Source organism: Convolutriloba macropyga, chromosome 13 (genome assembly GCF_964194025.1).
Source record: "Convolutriloba macropyga chromosome 13, txConMacr16.3, whole genome shotgun sequence".
Taxonomy (NCBI): Eukaryota; Metazoa; Xenacoelomorpha; order Acoela; family Convolutidae; genus Convolutriloba; species Convolutriloba macropyga.
Window position 1 is genome coordinate 9,292,023 of NC_134480.1, and position 17,771 is coordinate 9,309,793.

At 33.6% G+C, this 17,771-nt stretch overlaps 1 protein-coding gene across 1 annotated transcript in view; it reads right to left on the reverse strand.

Moving 5' to 3' along the window:
• LOC142352043 (dynein axonemal heavy chain 1-like) overlaps positions 1–17,771 on the reverse strand; it is a 234,705-nt gene that overhangs the window by 193,913 nt on the left and 23,021 nt on the right. Inside the window, 9 exon segments of the mRNA XM_075404390.1 lie at positions 281–493; positions 2,942–3,195; positions 3,691–3,889; positions 6,974–7,129; positions 7,643–7,744; positions 8,437–8,579; positions 9,644–9,743; positions 10,075–10,300; positions 16,287–16,480. Coding sequence (XP_075260505.1) covers positions 281–493; positions 2,942–3,195; positions 3,691–3,889; positions 6,974–7,129; positions 7,643–7,744; positions 8,437–8,579; positions 9,644–9,743; positions 10,075–10,300; positions 16,287–16,480 — 1,587 coding nt within the window.

Below are 17,771 nucleotides of genomic sequence, written 5' to 3' on the forward strand. Positions count from 1 at the left end.
TGTATAGTCGAAAATCGGGTTAGAAATATCTCAAGTTGCTAGCGCTTATCCGTGTCACACGAGACGTGTAACTTTATTTCAATCAAAAAGCCTTCTCTATCTTTTGATCAAATTCGAAAATCAGACCAACATAATCATTCGAAAACGTCATTTGACTTAAGTGCAAGTCGCATCTTGGTTCTCAACTTGTTTCTCTTATTCTAAAACACTTTTTTGAACACTTTAATGACAAAATACAAAAATCAGACCATTAAAATTGTTCTAAGCCATCTTTCTAGACCTGTGTAAGTCGCATCTTAGTCTCCCAGTTATTAATTCTGTCCTCGAATGGCTTCTTGAACGGCGAGAATGACATGCTCTGAGTCATGACAATGTGGTCATCTAATAATTGACTGCACTCTTCATTGCTCTTCAGGATGTAAGTTCCACTTTCCTTATATGGCATCACTTCGAACACTATCGGGACCCAGTCTTTCTCCATCTTGTTTAGAGCCTGTTGAAAAAAGAAAAAAATGATTTCAAAAAATTAAACTCAACCACCAGGACGATTTCTGACAACAGTTAATCGCAAATGATATATGTTCCGTTTTGAACACGAAATGACAATTATAGAAAGTTATATTGACCTGTTACTGGTTCTGGTTGTCACTCTAGAAACTCTATAAGACTAGCAGCGTTCTTTTGTCGGAGATCATAGTTAAATTGTTAATTGCTTTTAAATAAGCACATTAAGCTTGGTGTGGATCCAATGAAAAAAAGAAAACATTGTTAATTCCTTTGAGTATGAACTATAAAATACAGAACATAGTTTAAAGGCAATGTAGTGTTAAGAAGTATAAATGAAACATACGTCACATATTGGGAAAGTTTAAAATTGTATTAAATTTACAATGTGTTAAAAGATCGACAAATTGAGAGAGATGAATTATAATTATGAGAAAATTTTTTCAAAAAAATGCTAATTCTACAATTAACATTTTCGAGAAAAGAGAAAAGTTTTAAAAATGCTAATCCTCCAATTAACATTTCTTAGAAGAATAAATGACACCTTAAAACTAAGTCAAATTAAGATATCCCTTAAACTTGAGCATGCAAAGTTTTGACTTCGCAGAAACCAATTTTTACAACTCATTCAAATAAAAAATTGATGAGAAAATCTGGCGATCGACGCTTTCTCATCCTACAAATATCAACAATCAAATTCAAAAAGATCTTTAAAAACTGCGCATAATTCTTCTGATTATAATACAGAGAGCATGGTTATAGAAAAAAAAGAAAATATTGTCGACGCGTTTGTTAAATCAACTAAAAAAGCAGGCTAGCGTCTATATTTAAGATTTCAAATCGCCATCTCTATATGTGGTTGCAGCAAATAAACTATAAATTTCAACTATAGTTCGTAACAAAAAATTGAACCGCTAGCGAACGTTTCAAAAGCCAAAGCTCAAGTTTAAAACATGCCCATATCAGAAAGCGGATATTCGAAGGCATGCCTAGAGTTTTTGGCACGTTTTCTTGCGTTTCAACTTTTTGAAAGTCTATAAAAAGCAGCAATACAAAATAGTGCCGTGGTTTGATTGCACTCCGCATACGCTCAATTAATTTTTTCAACAGTTGGAGGGTAAAGAATCGAGATTGAAGATGGGCTGAATCTGATATTTGCCCAAATTAACCAATAATATGACCATAAAAAGCACATCTAAAAGACAAAGAGAAAAATATGAAATCATACACCAAGGAAACACCACCACGGCAGAAATAAATGCTGTCGCTAACTCCAGCTAAAAAATGCATTTCCGTTCAAATTCCGAATAATAGAGTATCCAAGTCTTGTTCTGGCCTAATTGGGACCAGGAAACAGTTTCAGACACCAAAAGCTACTTTTCCAAAAAAAAATATTTTTTTGAGAACTTCGAGGTTAGCTATTCAATAAACTAAAATAATTTATCACAGTACAAAGACGTACAGATCAACCTGTACGTCTTTGTACTGCTATAAAGATAGCATACAATCTTTCAACGAGCGTTTGTTTGTGCTATATAACTAACAAAAAATGAACCATAATTTCATTCTTTCTTGGAGAAGAATATATATATTTTTCAAAAAGATAGGCTGTTCATTAAAGCTGACTTGTTCAAATACGCTAGCAAAAAATAGGAAAAGTTTGTTGTTTTCGCAGAAATCGAATCAAAAAGGTTTAAAAGACAAATTTCGGTTTCAAAAATTCAACTCTTGGAAAGTTTTTGCATGCCTCAATTCCGAACGCTTCCGAAGGTCTAATTTTGAACAAAAAGGTACAGTTACCCTCATTAGAAAAATTGTGAGAGTGAGTTCAAAAAAGTCGTTTTTGCGTCAAACTTAACTCTAAAATTTCAAAACAAAAGACTTTCAGTTGACTCCACTTTTAACGCTTCCCCATGTTTTTTTCTACAAATAAATGTTGAACTAAATGGACCCAACCAGTCTCATAATTTATTTTCAATAATTTTGACTATTTTGAATTTGACAATATTTGTGGAAGGATCGTTTCAATCACGTTGAGTCATAAGTGCAAAATTTCTTGATTTCGGACCTGATCCAAACATTTAAGACTATAAATTGCTAAAAAATAGACCTTGCAGACTACTCTTTATTATGAAACCAGACTTTTTATCACGAAAACATTCAAAGTCAATAACAACCGGTCGCAGTGTTAACATTCCAACAAACTGATATTATTTTTGAAAGTTTTAACATATTTTAATGTTTTAACGTTAATATTTTAACGTTTTAACATATTTAAATTAATTTTGAAAGTTTTAAAACATTTTACTTTGTTAAAATGTTTCAGTTACGAATGTAGCCAAATTGTGTACTCCTGACACAAACCGAGAACTAAATTTTTCTGTTCATAAAATTTCGTGGCGGAAACAATTCAACAGAAATTGTTGCATCAACTTACCTGTTCAATGGCATATTCTTTCCCAGCAACTTCTGCAATCTTCGCAATAGTTTCAATGTGTTTCTGTAGATTCATTTCCAGGCACTTGCTGAAGGTCAGGGTCTTCTTAGGAATGACCTTGAACCCTAAGTCCTCCGAGAGTTTCTCCCAGTGACGCATTCGCATACCTGGATTTCTGAGACCCTGGATCAGAGGAATGTACGGTTTGAACTCCTCCACTTGTTGTTTGAAGTCTTGGGCGACGCTTTGCACGGCTGAAACAGAAATACGGACGATCTACTAAGAGCTATTGTTGGGTTAAATTTTGTGGTTATTTTCCGTCTGAGCCCCCTAGTAACACCCCCCCCCCCCGTTACTGAGCACGTGTCATTACATAGTGGATCATTATGTGAAAATATGGCACGTGCGTCTTGGGGATGCAAATAATATGCACCCGCCAAGCTGGGGAGGGGGCACAAGCGGAAAAGACCCCATTTTTCAAACACTGTGTTTGGGTTGAACATATTGATTGCTCAGTTAGCAATTGAAGAAAAAACAACTCATGCAGAAAAATCCACAAAAAAACGTGTACTGCTTCGAATGTATACAAATTTGAACTGTTTCTTATTTCTTCAAAAACAAAGCATTTAAAGCTTTTTATATAGACCGAAATGTTCTCAACTGTAAAAAAAGCATTGGTTTTAAACGCACAACTTCTTGAGAAAAGTAATTCACGAGGTTCGGAGTAAAGCAAAGCCATCTCAACTAACATGGAATGTCTTTGAAGGACTTGACAGCCTTGTGAATATTTTTGAATGAGTTGGTCACGCATGACTCCACCTGTTCAGCATCTACACTCTCCAACACGTCGTTCATCCACGAGTCGTACCATTTCACCCAATCAGAGGCCGTCATCCACAAGTTGCGGAAGGGTTCAAAGTCACGGATCAGTTTGTTCACAACTTCGTACTAAAAATAAGAAAAAACCCGCATAAGTTCAAATAAAATTAAAAGTGAAAAAAATACAACAATTTTGGCGCAATTTTCATTTGACTCTTAGAAGTTAACCGCAAATTGAGTTCAGCTGTTGAAATTGTGAAAGAGGGAGAACTTGAGATTACGCAAAACGCAGAAGGTCAAGGGCGTAAAAGTCACTCGAAAAGTCAAAACAATTTTGTATAAGAAAGACCAACACGTTTACTATAATTGCTTCAAACTTTGATCGATAGCAAATTTTTAAAAAGTTTCCAGAAAACTTCGTATTCAAAATAAAAAATTACTCTTCAAGTCGAAAATGGGATCTATTATCTCTTCCCACGTTAACGAATGCTTTGTCCTCCTAACCTTAGGTGAACAAACTAATTTGAATTATAATTGCGGTAATAATAATTTTAGCCTAAATAAGAGGCGGGAAAAGCCATTACAAATAACGTATAATTTATAGGCATATAAAATATTAAATGTAAATTAGTGATGATTCTATCAAACGACGAAAATTTTCAAAATAATTTTATTTCAAAATTGTCTAAAAAAATCTTGGCATCAAAATTGCCCCAAAAAATATTTCCAAACTTCTCCAATTTAAAATGAACGAGGCCGCGATACCTGACAATTTCACAATTAACAATGAGCAGAGAATCACCAATATTTTTTCAAAAAATTCAGACACTGATGATAGCAGACACTGATCAGTCTGTTCACAATTTGTTCTAAAATTATAGATATACCAAAACGATCTATGAACAGCAGTTTTAAAGCAATCTCTGGTTTTCATATGACGCAAACTTAATTTATTTACGAAAAACAATTATGATAGTTCAATATTATGAAGTTTGAGAACAGCAAATGATTTTAAAAAGCCGAACAATGCTGGGTGGGTCTGCGATAAGCATTTGCGCTCTCTGTGGCTTCAACGAAATTTAGACAACCTATTACACCGCAAATGAGAAAATACGAGCTTTCAAAAAGATTTTACAAATCCGCGCTTAAAACAAGCAAAAAGGAACATGTATCAGCAAAAAAATCGGCACACCGAAGTTCTCCAAAAATTATCTAAGTATTCCTTAATAGCGAAACCTAAAAACCCGTAGAGAAACAGTTCAAAAATAACAAAAGTTAACTTCTTTTAAGGAAAATTGTGACTATATTTTTGGCTGCAATTAGAAAACAACGGAAAAATGTTGAAGATTAGCAAGTCCTTCACCTTTTTATCCAGTGCAAACTACGGTTTTGATATTTTTAGTTTTTGCTATTAAAAATTACTCAGCAAGTTAATTTTTGGAGAGCTTCGTTGAGCAAATTGTTTTCGCAGATATGTGATCCCAACTGCCTGATTCAAAAAATCATATTAAAAGACTATGATGAATCTGCACTGAAAAATAGGAACACGCATCAGAAAATAAAATTGCACATCTAAGCTTTTTGAAACAAATTACATTTCTCGTTTTTTAATAGCAAAAACTAAAAATAACAAAACCTGTAGAAATAACTGAAAACTGTTTCAACACAACAAACTTCTAATCCTCATTTAATCGATATGTTACATTCTGTAACCGCCCTATATTCGAGTCTGCAATTAAAAAAACAAAACGTCAAAATTAGCAGTCTAGTCACTTTTTCTCCATTGGAAGCTCTCTAATTGCCTTCACCATAAATGTATTGTGAAAAAAATTTAATGTAAATAAAACGTATTGATAGATTATAGTAGAGTTGTATCCTATCGCGGAAAATTGTATAAATTTGTAGTTTGAACCTTTTATCCTGTGAACGAAAAAAAACTTAAATTATTGCTCAACAATAAGGGTTTTTCAAATATTGTGACGCTAAATTTCGTTCAACGTGCGATTGAATTTCAGATATCATTACTCATTTTATTTTCAAAAGAAATTGATATATTGAGGAATGTTATTTTCGGCGAAATATGTCTGATATTTTAAAAAAAAAGTATCGAAAAAATTAACACATTTTAGAGGTACACAATCCACTATATTTTTAGGTTTTCAAATATAATTACCAAATGTGTTAGCAATTCTGTCAGTGTTAATTATTACTAGAGAGTGTCATCAAATGCCGATTCTGTAGTAAGAAAACAACGGTCGACTTCGAAAAGTTGTCTTGAAGCCGCTCACAATGTTTTGCAAGATTTCATTCCAAAATCCAAAAACTCATCCCAAAATTTATAAATTTATTCCAAAACTCAAAATGAGAGATCGCGCAAGTTAACCGTCCCTCTGTGGCAAATAAGCATTTCATCTGAATAAGTTAGATCATGATCAGCGTATGGCAAAAAAGATGTTTTCGATCAAATTTTTCATTTTGGCGAGCTTTTACGACCAATATAGCGGCATTTTTTAACTTTCGGAGCAAATTAAAACATATGAAAATAAAAAAGAAGAACAAAACGAGCTCTTTTCCAAAATGAGAGAATAATTGTAAAGAAATGAAACGGAGTGAAAAGAAATGTAACAGAAACAATTATTAATTTAAATAGTAACTCTGTAAATTCCGAAAAACACATTCAATCAAAGTTTTGAGATCTCTTAACACACGGTCAAGTAAAATTATGGAAAGGTCTGCGCAAAATGAAAAATGATGGTTCAGAAACCACCAGTAATAGCAGAGCTCGATCGGAACGAACTTGCGAAAACAATATAGCCATCTCTTGCAACATTGTAATCATCTTGCAAGAAAATTATTTTTCCAGAATATTTAAGGCTCTCGAAATATAGCAATTCGATGTCTTACATAGAGGAAATAAATATATAGAGGTCATTTTTGATGCTAAATTAGCATAAAGAGAAGTTATTTTTTCAAGTTTATTACACTCTTACACTAGTATAGTGGCACCAATTCACTTAACTTAGCCAAAAATTATTTTTAAAACATTTCTATGGTGATCATCGCAGCTTCGAAAATACAAATGTAAATTTTGGCAACATAAAAGAAAACCAACTCAGAAAAACTTTGCCTAACTTTGTTTTGTGGCATGATTTTACGCAAAACTATTTCCAAAGCGAAAAATAAAACGTTTAGTAAAACTGAATTCGGGCTAACATTAGTGACGGGCTGATCGAAGAGTCGTTCACGCTGGTTGTACAGCTGTGCGTCTGTCTGTGCCTGCAAAAGACTCTTATGAACTCTCCTTACTTCATTGCCTATCTCGACCGCCTTCGACTTGTCAGTGAAACCGGCGAACCCAGCAACTGTTATCTGAAACATAACTTGGTTCCAAACATCTTAGAAGGGTTTTTGCAAAGAAAAACCCAACTGGGACCCAATGGCAAAAAATAGTATTTTCTCCAAGACAGGTTTTTTCTACTAGATAAAATAACGGTTCTTACAGAAAACTTGAAACACGCAAGCGTAAGTTTAAAAGAGCTCAAAATCAACAGTGCCAGATTTTACAAGGTCAAAAGTTCGCATATTTAATGTCAGAATTTAAGTTTATGTAAAGTGAATCTGGTGAAGTCACTGCGAGAACGTCTGTTATTAGCCGAGAACCACGAAGCGGTTCGAGATATTAAGTCAGAATTTCGAAGTGACTTCTGCAGAGTCACACAACCTTGCTTGAAACGTAACCTAACTTCTTTTTCGTAATTTGACTTTTCATCAAATTATCTTAATAACCTCTCGCCGCATAAGTGTCATCTCTCGATATCATCAAATAAATTATGATTCCCATATTAATCAAGGAACTAAAATGTGATTGAGAGGTAAATTTACCTGAAGAGAATCTATCTTCTCCTGGAATGCGGCCTGGTCACTCTGCTGCAACTTTCTGAATCTCTCTTCATCAGCCTCCAGGGTATCTTCTGTTTGGGCAACCTGCGAAAACACAAGCAATATATATATATATATATATATATATATATATATATATATATATATATATAATTTTATATGTATATATATATATATATATATATATATATATATAATGTAATATAATATATAACAAAATATACCAAACACATTCAAGAGCACTTCTATAAAACACAGAGCTATCTACAGAGAACATTCAGAAACATAGTACATGCATGCTAGTGACATGGGATATGTTGTCGTTTCTCTACAAGAATTGCCTCAATGTTTTTTTTATTTTGCATGCGTGAACAACCAAATGCTGGTGTTTGCATTGATAATGAATTGTATACAGCCTAGAGGTCTAAAAATATCCACTAAATTATTGATGAAAAATATAGAAAACTAAGCGTTGATGGAATCAAACTGCCATTTTGATAGTTGACACGCTAAGAAACTAAATCTGTTTCGTTACTTTAATCGTTTATAAGCATAATTAGAAATCACATTCCATTATTCTCCATGCCATCAAAACTGGCTGAAAAAATAACCCATTTAAATTTTTATCTTGAAAGAAAAAACTAAATTTTATCATCTGAGATCTTGCAAGATTGGGGCACAAAACCCTGCATTACCATGGATTGCCCAGCAAAATACTTTTTTCTCGACCAGGTTAGTGTTGTTTACGTTTATTTATTTATTGTTTGTTTTCATACCTGTTCCTCAATCTTATTTGGCCAGAAGAGGGCTGTGTACTTGGCGTTGAAATCATCTTGTGACAGATTGTAATAGAACTCTTCTATCAATTGATAGTCATCCATTGCCTTGTCTATTGTCTCTTTGTGCTTCTTTATCTCACCTACAAGCGAAGAGCAGAAAATGGTTATGCTAATCGGTAATTGCCACACATACGAAGATAATTCAATAACAACAACTTAGTTGTCTAATTTTTCTAAATTAACCGCAAAAAAATCAAAGATTACGTATAAAAATTATATCAAAAAAAAAAATTCCTTAATTAGACATCTTCTTATAGAATCTTAGTTAGTCGTGGAAATTCTTATTAGTTGAAAGCATGAACAAATTAAATTGTCATTTGGGACACATTTTCATTATTATTATTTATCCAAAAACTAAAAAAAAAATAGAATGACACGAAAAACCGTCCTCACACGGGATAAAAAATGTTGGATCGCTCACAAATGTATCAATGCGCAAAATGTCAAACAGTTTTTGAAACGAAAACTTGTTATCAGACATACTGAGTTCAGAAATACCGGCAGGTGGACTGCAAATTCTTTAAAGAGTTGAACAGAAGTCTTTCGCTGTAAAGTGTTGTACAATTCTAAAGAGTCCTTTGTTCACACAGTCGAGTCGGAACCCAAAACCGCCATTCCTAATTTACTAGACCAACAATCAGTGTTACAATTCGATTGTAACTGCAAAAAAAGCTACTCCATTGGTCAAGGAAAAACGTTAAGAGAAAGAATAATTGATAAAACATAGCAGGACAAGTCCGGACGTACAATTCAAAGAATTTTCATTGACTAAACAGAAAACTAGACCTAGAACGGACTATGATTGGATTGGAAAAACCATTTAGAAAAAAATCCGATCCAAAAAATCGAAAAAACAGTAAAAATCAAAGTGAAATTGCCGCATGTGAACAAAAAACCATTCCCGATAAAGCGAATTTTTGTTCAAACACCTTAATCTCACTCTACTTTAAATTTAGAGCGAAAAAATTTCAAGCCGCAAAACCACTCGCTTTATTGCTCGACTTCCTGTTTCGGCGTGACCAAAATCACTACTCCAATTTGACTTCAGAAATCATGAAAATGTGTGAACAGATCTTAAAAAAAAGACAGCGCCCCAATACAATTCAAATTCTTTGAATTGTAATAAAAATATGTTTATGTATACCTGGAATGGTCGCCATCCATTCTCGCATTTCGGTCAGCTCTTCGATCGTGTTTGGTTTCTCGTGCAATTTCCGAGAGATTAGTTTGAATTGCTCACACGACTAAAAACAAACAAAGTGCAGGTGAATGAATCCAAAATAGCAGCCGGACATATCCGGAGACTTTAGCCTCGATTATTAGTCTTTTATCCGGCATAATTTCAAAAGAAAAATGTTTTTGTAATAAGACCTTCAGCTGTACTTAACATAAAAGAATTTAGAAAATCCGAAAGCAAGTTTCTGTTCAATTCGAAAATTTGTTGAATACAAAATTTTCGAACTTTTTTTAGGCGCAATTTTCGAAACTTGATTCAACAAAAATTTTTGCCTAATTGAATGAAACATGCTTCATTCAAATATCTGCTTAATTTTTTTCGAAACGTGAGAAACTCACATCATCAGCTTGTACTCTTAGCTTCTTAGCCAGAAGTTCCAGCACTGCATTGGCCAGATCTCGGCACTTCTTGGACAGATTCTTTCTAACTGGCTCCACGTTTACGTAAAATGGTCCAATCACCACATTGCTAGGGATCAAGTTTTCCAACCTTTCCTTCTCGGCCAGGAATCTGTCAACTTCCGCTTTGACCTCGCTCGCAGAGTGTTCTTGGCCATCGTATTCCCTGGAAAACGTGGAAAATTATTTAAAAAACGAACTTTGTTAGTTAATCACGGGTCCTTTCGGCGAACTTCCACAATATATGTAACCTCTGGTCGTAAAAGCTATACTCCAAGTGGGCTTTTCCTAATTTTGGGCCAATGTTGAGAAAAAAATCACGACTTACTTTGCAAATCAAAATTCAAACTTTTTCGTTTGGGTATAACACCTCCTCCCCTCCCGACCCACGTTTTGTGTTGACAAATAGCGCTTTACTAGGTATTGATTGACAAGTATTTTACCTGGTGATCCTAAAAGATCCTAAATAAATCAGTATTAAGAAAATTTTTAACTTCCCAATTATAAATTGTATCCTCTTTTCCGCTGCAAGATTATTACAAAGAGAGGACGGGGTAGGGGGAGGGAGTGGGCTGGAATTTGGGTAATATTGTGTGAAGGGTTATGATAGGACAATTATCAGTGAAACTAAATCAGTGTTTTCAAACACTGAATTTTAAGGTATAAAAAGTAATTTTCAGAAAATTTGCAAAAATTTTTAATTAATTTTAATTATTTTGTTTTTAAAAATGAGCACTGCTATTCAATTATTATATTTTTTATCTACAATGCTGAGCGTTACATCAAATGTGATATTTCTGGGCCGCATGAAGCATGATTTATAAATACGTTATTTGATAAAAATACTTATACGCTTTTCTGAAAAACATTATTATCAATAACATATTACTTCACCAAAGGCTAACCATATATAAATAATGAACAAAAGACCAATAACATTGGATCTAACCATGCAGTAAAAGCACGTGTTTCTTTATTTATAATCAAGGCTAGTTATAACAAAGAGCATTTATCACTAAATTGATCAAAATGAGATAGGTGGGGTAAATAGGTTGGCAATTTGAATCGGTAGAATCGATAAGATCAATTATAAGAAAAAACTTTTCCTTTAGTTTACAAAGTGATGGAAGTAAATATTGACAAAGTAACATTTCAGAACATCTCTTTAAACCATCAAACTATACTATTCTTACATGTAAATCTATGAAAGTACTCGAAGCATAAGGCTACGGTTCGAGCCCCACCGTGGGCGCATTTTCTACCAACATCAAATGAACAAGGCATGGGTATAATGTTAGATTACCAGGCTTAAATTTGCACATTTAAGAGGCGAGTAAACTTACTCGCACCAGCAAATGTATTCCGTTTTAAATTCTTAATACATCGTAGAGAGCATTTCAAATTTGGGAATAAATCCCAAAAAACAGATGGACAATGGACAGAAAAGTTAAAGATTTCAAGAACTACCCTTCGTCTGACTTCTTGTCATGATGACTTTGATAGTCTGGCTTAGACTGTCGGTCACAATCAAAGCCAAAATCAAAGTGCTTTTTCCTATAATTATCAAACAATTATGGTTTCTATCTCACATCAAAACCACCCTCGTTTATAGCATAGCAACAATAATCTCGAGCAAATAACTTTTCAGCCCTTACTAATTTGCTCAAATTGTTGTTTCTTTTCAGAGCATTTGCCGGATCTTTTCCGTTTGTGCCCCCAGTACGTTATGCTCCCCCAATTATAGATCAGGTTTCGTTACATGGTAAATCATTATGTACAAATATTGCACGTGCTTCTGGGGGGTGCAAATAATATGCACCCACTAAGCTGGGGGGGGGGGGGGGGAGGGAGATCCCATTTGCCCATCAGAACGAAATTTGATTTCATAAGAATTAGCAGTCAAACTAACGAGCACTTAGCTTTGAAAATGAATATTTTGATATGCAGGGGCTAATTATTTCAATAAGCTATGCAAGGGTCCACAAAACAAGGAGATTGCCGCATTGCTAGTTGCGACCGTCCATTCCAAGGCATTTTGATCGAGTCGATATGTTGGTATCGCTTCTAGGCATTTGAGCTTAAATTAGCTTAAAACTACGTTTCAAAAATGAAGATACCAATCAGTAGAAAAAAACCATCTGATGTCCAGCATAAAAAATATGTTGATAGGAACAATAACAGCTTTCACACTTTCATCAAAAAACGAAAAACTATTTAAAGGGCCAGTTTTTCTATCGCAGCACCATCTTTTAGCTATCTTTTAGGGACCACCGTAGCTATCTTTTATGTTCTTAACCCGAAAAAGTGGTACAACGCATATAATGCACACTCTTACCCAAAAGGGCTAAGTTTATACTTTTCGACCAGATTCGAAAAACCAAAAGCAAAGACTAAAACAAGACGTGCGATGACCTTATGAATACTTAAGATAAGATTGCTCTATAAAACAGATTATTGACAAAAGCATTTTTGTGAAACTAGCAAAGGTTTTTCTTTCCATTTCTTTAAACTGGCTTCACACCAAGCGAAAAATTCCACCCCAGCTTTTTATATTATCAATTGAAAAGTCTAAGGAAATTTAAAGCTGTTCTTCTTTTCTGATAGAATTCTTGAACTCTTGAAATCGCCAGCTACATACACCTATCAATAACTACTATTAACTTTTCGCGGCCTATAGTACTGTTATGAAGCACAATAATAAGATTAGTATTTGGGATAAAAATTTAAAGAAACCGAAGAATACTGATGAAAAGTTGGAAAAAAGTACACAGTTATTTATATCAAAAATGTTCTGTTTTAAGAAAAAACTTTTTCTCATTAGTGTATATTTGCGACAAAATAGTCGAACAGCGAAAAAAGCAGTTGGATGGATTCGTAGAGCATAAATTATGCAAACACATAACTTCATAGTTTTTATCTGAGAAAACGTTCATATTACTACAATTAAGTTCTCAAAAAGTATTCGAAAAATTTCTCCTCGGTAAAAATTTGCTACCAACCATCGATTCTAAAGCATATGAAAACATGAAGAGCAGATGAAGCGCTTCCAAAAACTTACTCGCCTTTTTTAAAAAACTTCTCTGGAAACGACAGTTAGAAGCAATGACAAAATTTTGGCTTAAAAATATGTTTTTTTTTGCATTTTTCAACAATAAATTTTCAACGTCAAATAAATAATAAAATTAATCTTTAAATCACCTTTAACAGGTTTGATGGTGGTCGATAACACATCGAAAGTTAAAGGGCTGCTAAGATTTTAGGTTAAAACTTTAGCGCTACCTCAAAGTAAACCTCAGAGTTTTATCTGCTAAAAGAACGTACATATAACCAGAGAAATAAACCTGACACTAGTTTTCAAATGCTAAATGGAAATTATTTCATAAAACAATCCGGACAAACTCCACGAGAGATTCATCTAAAATCTTTTCGACTTAGTAAGAAATTTGATCAAAAAACAAATCCCATAAAAAGTAGAATTCAAAAACCACTTTTCATTGAATTATACTCTACATGATTCGACAACTGATAAAACTAATGTCTTCCTGCAAATAACAATCAGAAGAGTCAATATTATCAGACAGTAAAAAAAAAACCAGAGAATTTTATATTAAAAAATCAATGAATTGAAACCAAATTATTATCAAACATTAATAAACTCTTAGAGCATTACATTAAGTGAGAACAAAAACACCGAATGACCATATTCGATATTTTTGTTTGCCAGTCTGAATGATCAGTTGGCCTATGACTTTTCCTTTTATTCACAATCGCTTTTAGCCAGGAACTTCAATTGAGAACCAGAACGACTTAGATTATTAAAAAATGAATGACTAAAGTGTGAATCACTCAAGAAGCTACAGAATGTACTAGAACAAAAGCGCAAATACGGTCAAACAGAAATGTTGAGAGAAATCTCTGAAAATTTCCAGAGCAATTTAAGAGCAATTAAGAAGTATCATAAAAGTAAATTCTAGTTTTTGATGATCATTTGCAGAATAGTTAACTTATCCAGGTGATTTACTATTTAAAAACGTGGTTGAAATGTTATAACAGTCACCTTAGGTTCAAAATGTTTTAGTCCGATTCAAAGGTAACCTTTGAACCAACTTTCATTTGCCTGGAGGAACTGTAGCAAAAGTGCGACTAAATGAGTCACCTTATTGGTCATAATAGGTATACATTTGAAGGTATTCATAGGTATAAAATTTGAAAAAATTGTTAAAAAAAGAAAAACACGCGGGAAAGCACAGCAACAAACGTTAATTTTGTCAGCGTAATTGTGTGGTACTTAGCGCCCATAATTTTTCAGGAGTCAAGTTTATATTTTTGATCTGATTGTTTTTGAAACGGATGGAGTTTTATCCTTTGGTTCAGTTTTATAAAGCATATCTAGAGCAGAAACTAGCAGCTGGAACTTTCGACATCTGTCAACTTTTCAAATGCATCGCGAGACAATTTTTGCTAGACAAGTTTTGACGGGTACATAAACTTTCTAGTTACACTATGAACTCTAGATTTATGTTGAAGCTACAAGAGCAACAACGGGCTTCAAATTAGTAATGGCGATATAACCGGTTAGGCAGAAACAAATAATGCGTAAATTCAAACGATGTACTTAATCGCTATGCATATGGAATGAAAATTGCAATTAAAATATTGCAATCAAAATATGACCTAATTATGATCTTTCTAGCATGCCTTTTCTGTTTACATAGTAATTTAGCACATTTTATGAATTTAAACGTTATCTGATTCCTGTTGACCGCCGGTAGAAAAACCATTTCACCATTAGTCAAATTTACTTGATGTATCAACTTCGGAGCACCAACAATTACTCAGAGGTCAAGAATAAATTGTTGATCCACCTGTTTTTGAAACAAATGCAATTTTATCCTTTTTTCTTCAACTTTAAAAATCATATCCAGATCGGAAACTACTAGCCAGAACTTTCTAGATTTGACAATTTTTGAGGAATAATAACACACCTTTCCTTATACAACTTTTAGCAGGTACATAAACGTTTATAGTTACAATGTAACTTCTGATATTATTTTGAAGTTGCCAGAGCAACAAAGGGCTTCAAATTAGTAATGGCGATATAACTGGTTAGGCAGAAACAAATAATGTGTAAATTCATACGATGTACTAAATCGCTATGCATATGGAATTAAAATTGAAATTAAAATATTGCAATCAAAATATGACCTAAATATGACCTTTCTAGCCTGCCTTTTTCGGTTTACATAGTAATTTAGCACATTTTATGAATCTAAACATTATCTGATTCTTGTTGACCGCCGGTAGAAGTACCATTTCACCATTAGTCAAACTTACTTGACGTATCAACTTCGGAGCACCCACAATTATTCAGAGGTCAAGAATAAATTGTTGATCCACCTGTTTTTGAAACGGATGGAATTTTATCCTTTTTTCTTCAACTTTAAAAATCATATCCAGATCGTAAACTACTAGCCAGAACTTTCTAGATTTGTCAATTTTTGAGGAATAATAACACACCTTTCCTTATACAACTTTTAGCAGGTACATAAACGTTTATAGTTACAATATAACTTCTGAATTTATTTTGAAGTTGCCAGAGCAACAAAGGGCTTCAAATTAGTAATGGCGATATAACTGGTTAGGCAGAAACAAATAATGTGTAAATTCATACGATGTACTAAATCGCTATGCATATGGAATTAAAATTGAAATTAAAATATTGCAATCAAAATATGACCTAAATATGACCTTTCTAGCATGCCTTTTTCTGTTTACATAGTAATTTAGCGCATTTTATGAATTTATACATTATCTGATTCATGTTGACCGATGGAAGTACCATTTCACCATTAGTCAAACTTACTTGATGTATCAACTTCGGAGCACCAAATTATTCAGAGGTCAAGAATAAATTGTTGATCCATCTGTTTTTGAAACGGATGGAATTTCACTTTTTTCTTCAACTTTAAAAATCATATCCAGATCGGAAACTACTAGCCAGAACTTGATCTAGATCTGTCAATTTTTGAGGAAAAATGACACCCTATACTTTCGCTATACAACTTTTAGCAGGTACAAAAACTTTTATAGTTACAATATAACTTCTGAATTTATTTTGAAGTTGCCAGAGCAACAACGGGATTCAAACTTACTTGATGTATCCCTGGATATCGGTGTTTATAAGTTGCAGGAACTGTTCGTTGGCCCTGGCATACGCAATGAGAGGGATCTGTGCCTGTTTTATGGCTTTGATCATGTCATCCCTCAATTGGTCAATGTGCTTCTCATGTTCACCCACTGATTCCAAATAAGGAGTGTCTGCCCAGAATATGTCCTTCATTACAAACTACACAAAATAAAAAAATTTAGGTCATGTAGGAAATTTTTCACGCTTTTAATAAAAAAGTTCAAAGCGAGAGCAATTGCCGTCTATTAATGGATAAAACAAAATTCTCGGAAAATTTTCTTCACTCCCAAATTGTGGTCCGTGCGTGGCAAACAAGGTGGTAATCCAATTAATGATAATATTCGATAGACGGTTTTTAGAGCACTAGTGTTTATTATATCACAAAGACTAGTTAGAATTGTATTTTATTTATAAAAATACTTCCATGCCACCCATTAATGCCGCCATAATGAGAAAGACCCGTATTTCGTACATGAAATTGACTAGCGTCTTTGAATTGCATCAGACTCATTACTGTACATACTCACTTGACCTTCAATTTAGAGTTGTTTTCTCAAGAGTACATTAGAGTTGCAGCATTTAAAAACTTTTTTTGGTAATGTAAGTCAAAAAGGATTGAAAAAATCACTATTTTGACATATGTATGATCAAAAATTAGGCCAAACAATGCACGAAGGATGTTACACACACATTCTAATACTCAGTTGCAATTGGATAAAATAGGGATGAAATGGTTGCATGGATTACAGCCAGTGGTGGCCAATTGAAAAAAAATACCAGAAAAATCAATAATAGTCTCAAGCTATCACCGCTTCGGTTAAAAAAGACAAGCATAAAACAAACTGTTTAATAGCCCAGCGGTCAGGGTTTATGCCAGACGGCCAATCCAGAGGAAAATACTAATAACACCATTGTCAGAACTTTGTCTGTTGTTGATTTCTACCGTACTCTGTTGGTCAATTTACAATTTAGCATAATCACTACTAAGAAAAACAAAACCAGCACATTGCCGGAAAATAGCCGCCGTTGATTTCCATAACCACGATTGGGATTGAAAGAAGAGAAAAAAAATTTAAAGATTTGTGTACACAAAGAATTTTAAAAAGCGAGCTATTTTGCTGTCATTTTGGAGCTGAACATACTCCTGTTTCATAGTGAGACGACACCAGAGATAATATCAATACCAATAAGCATTAGAGATGGTAACTAAGAAAACAGTTCGAGTAACGGGCATCTAAAATTGGGCTTCATGAGTTTATCCCGTTTCTATTTCTGATTTCGTTCCTTGATACTGACTCTGTTCATTTTGAATTTATTTGCTGAGCAACTGCTGTCTAAAAGCACTTTGAGTTGAATGAGAGAAAAGTGAAACTAGCCTAGAAAAGTCAAAAAGATTTCACGCAAATTGTTGAACAAGCTGTGAACTAACGTAAAGCGAAAAATTTTAGTG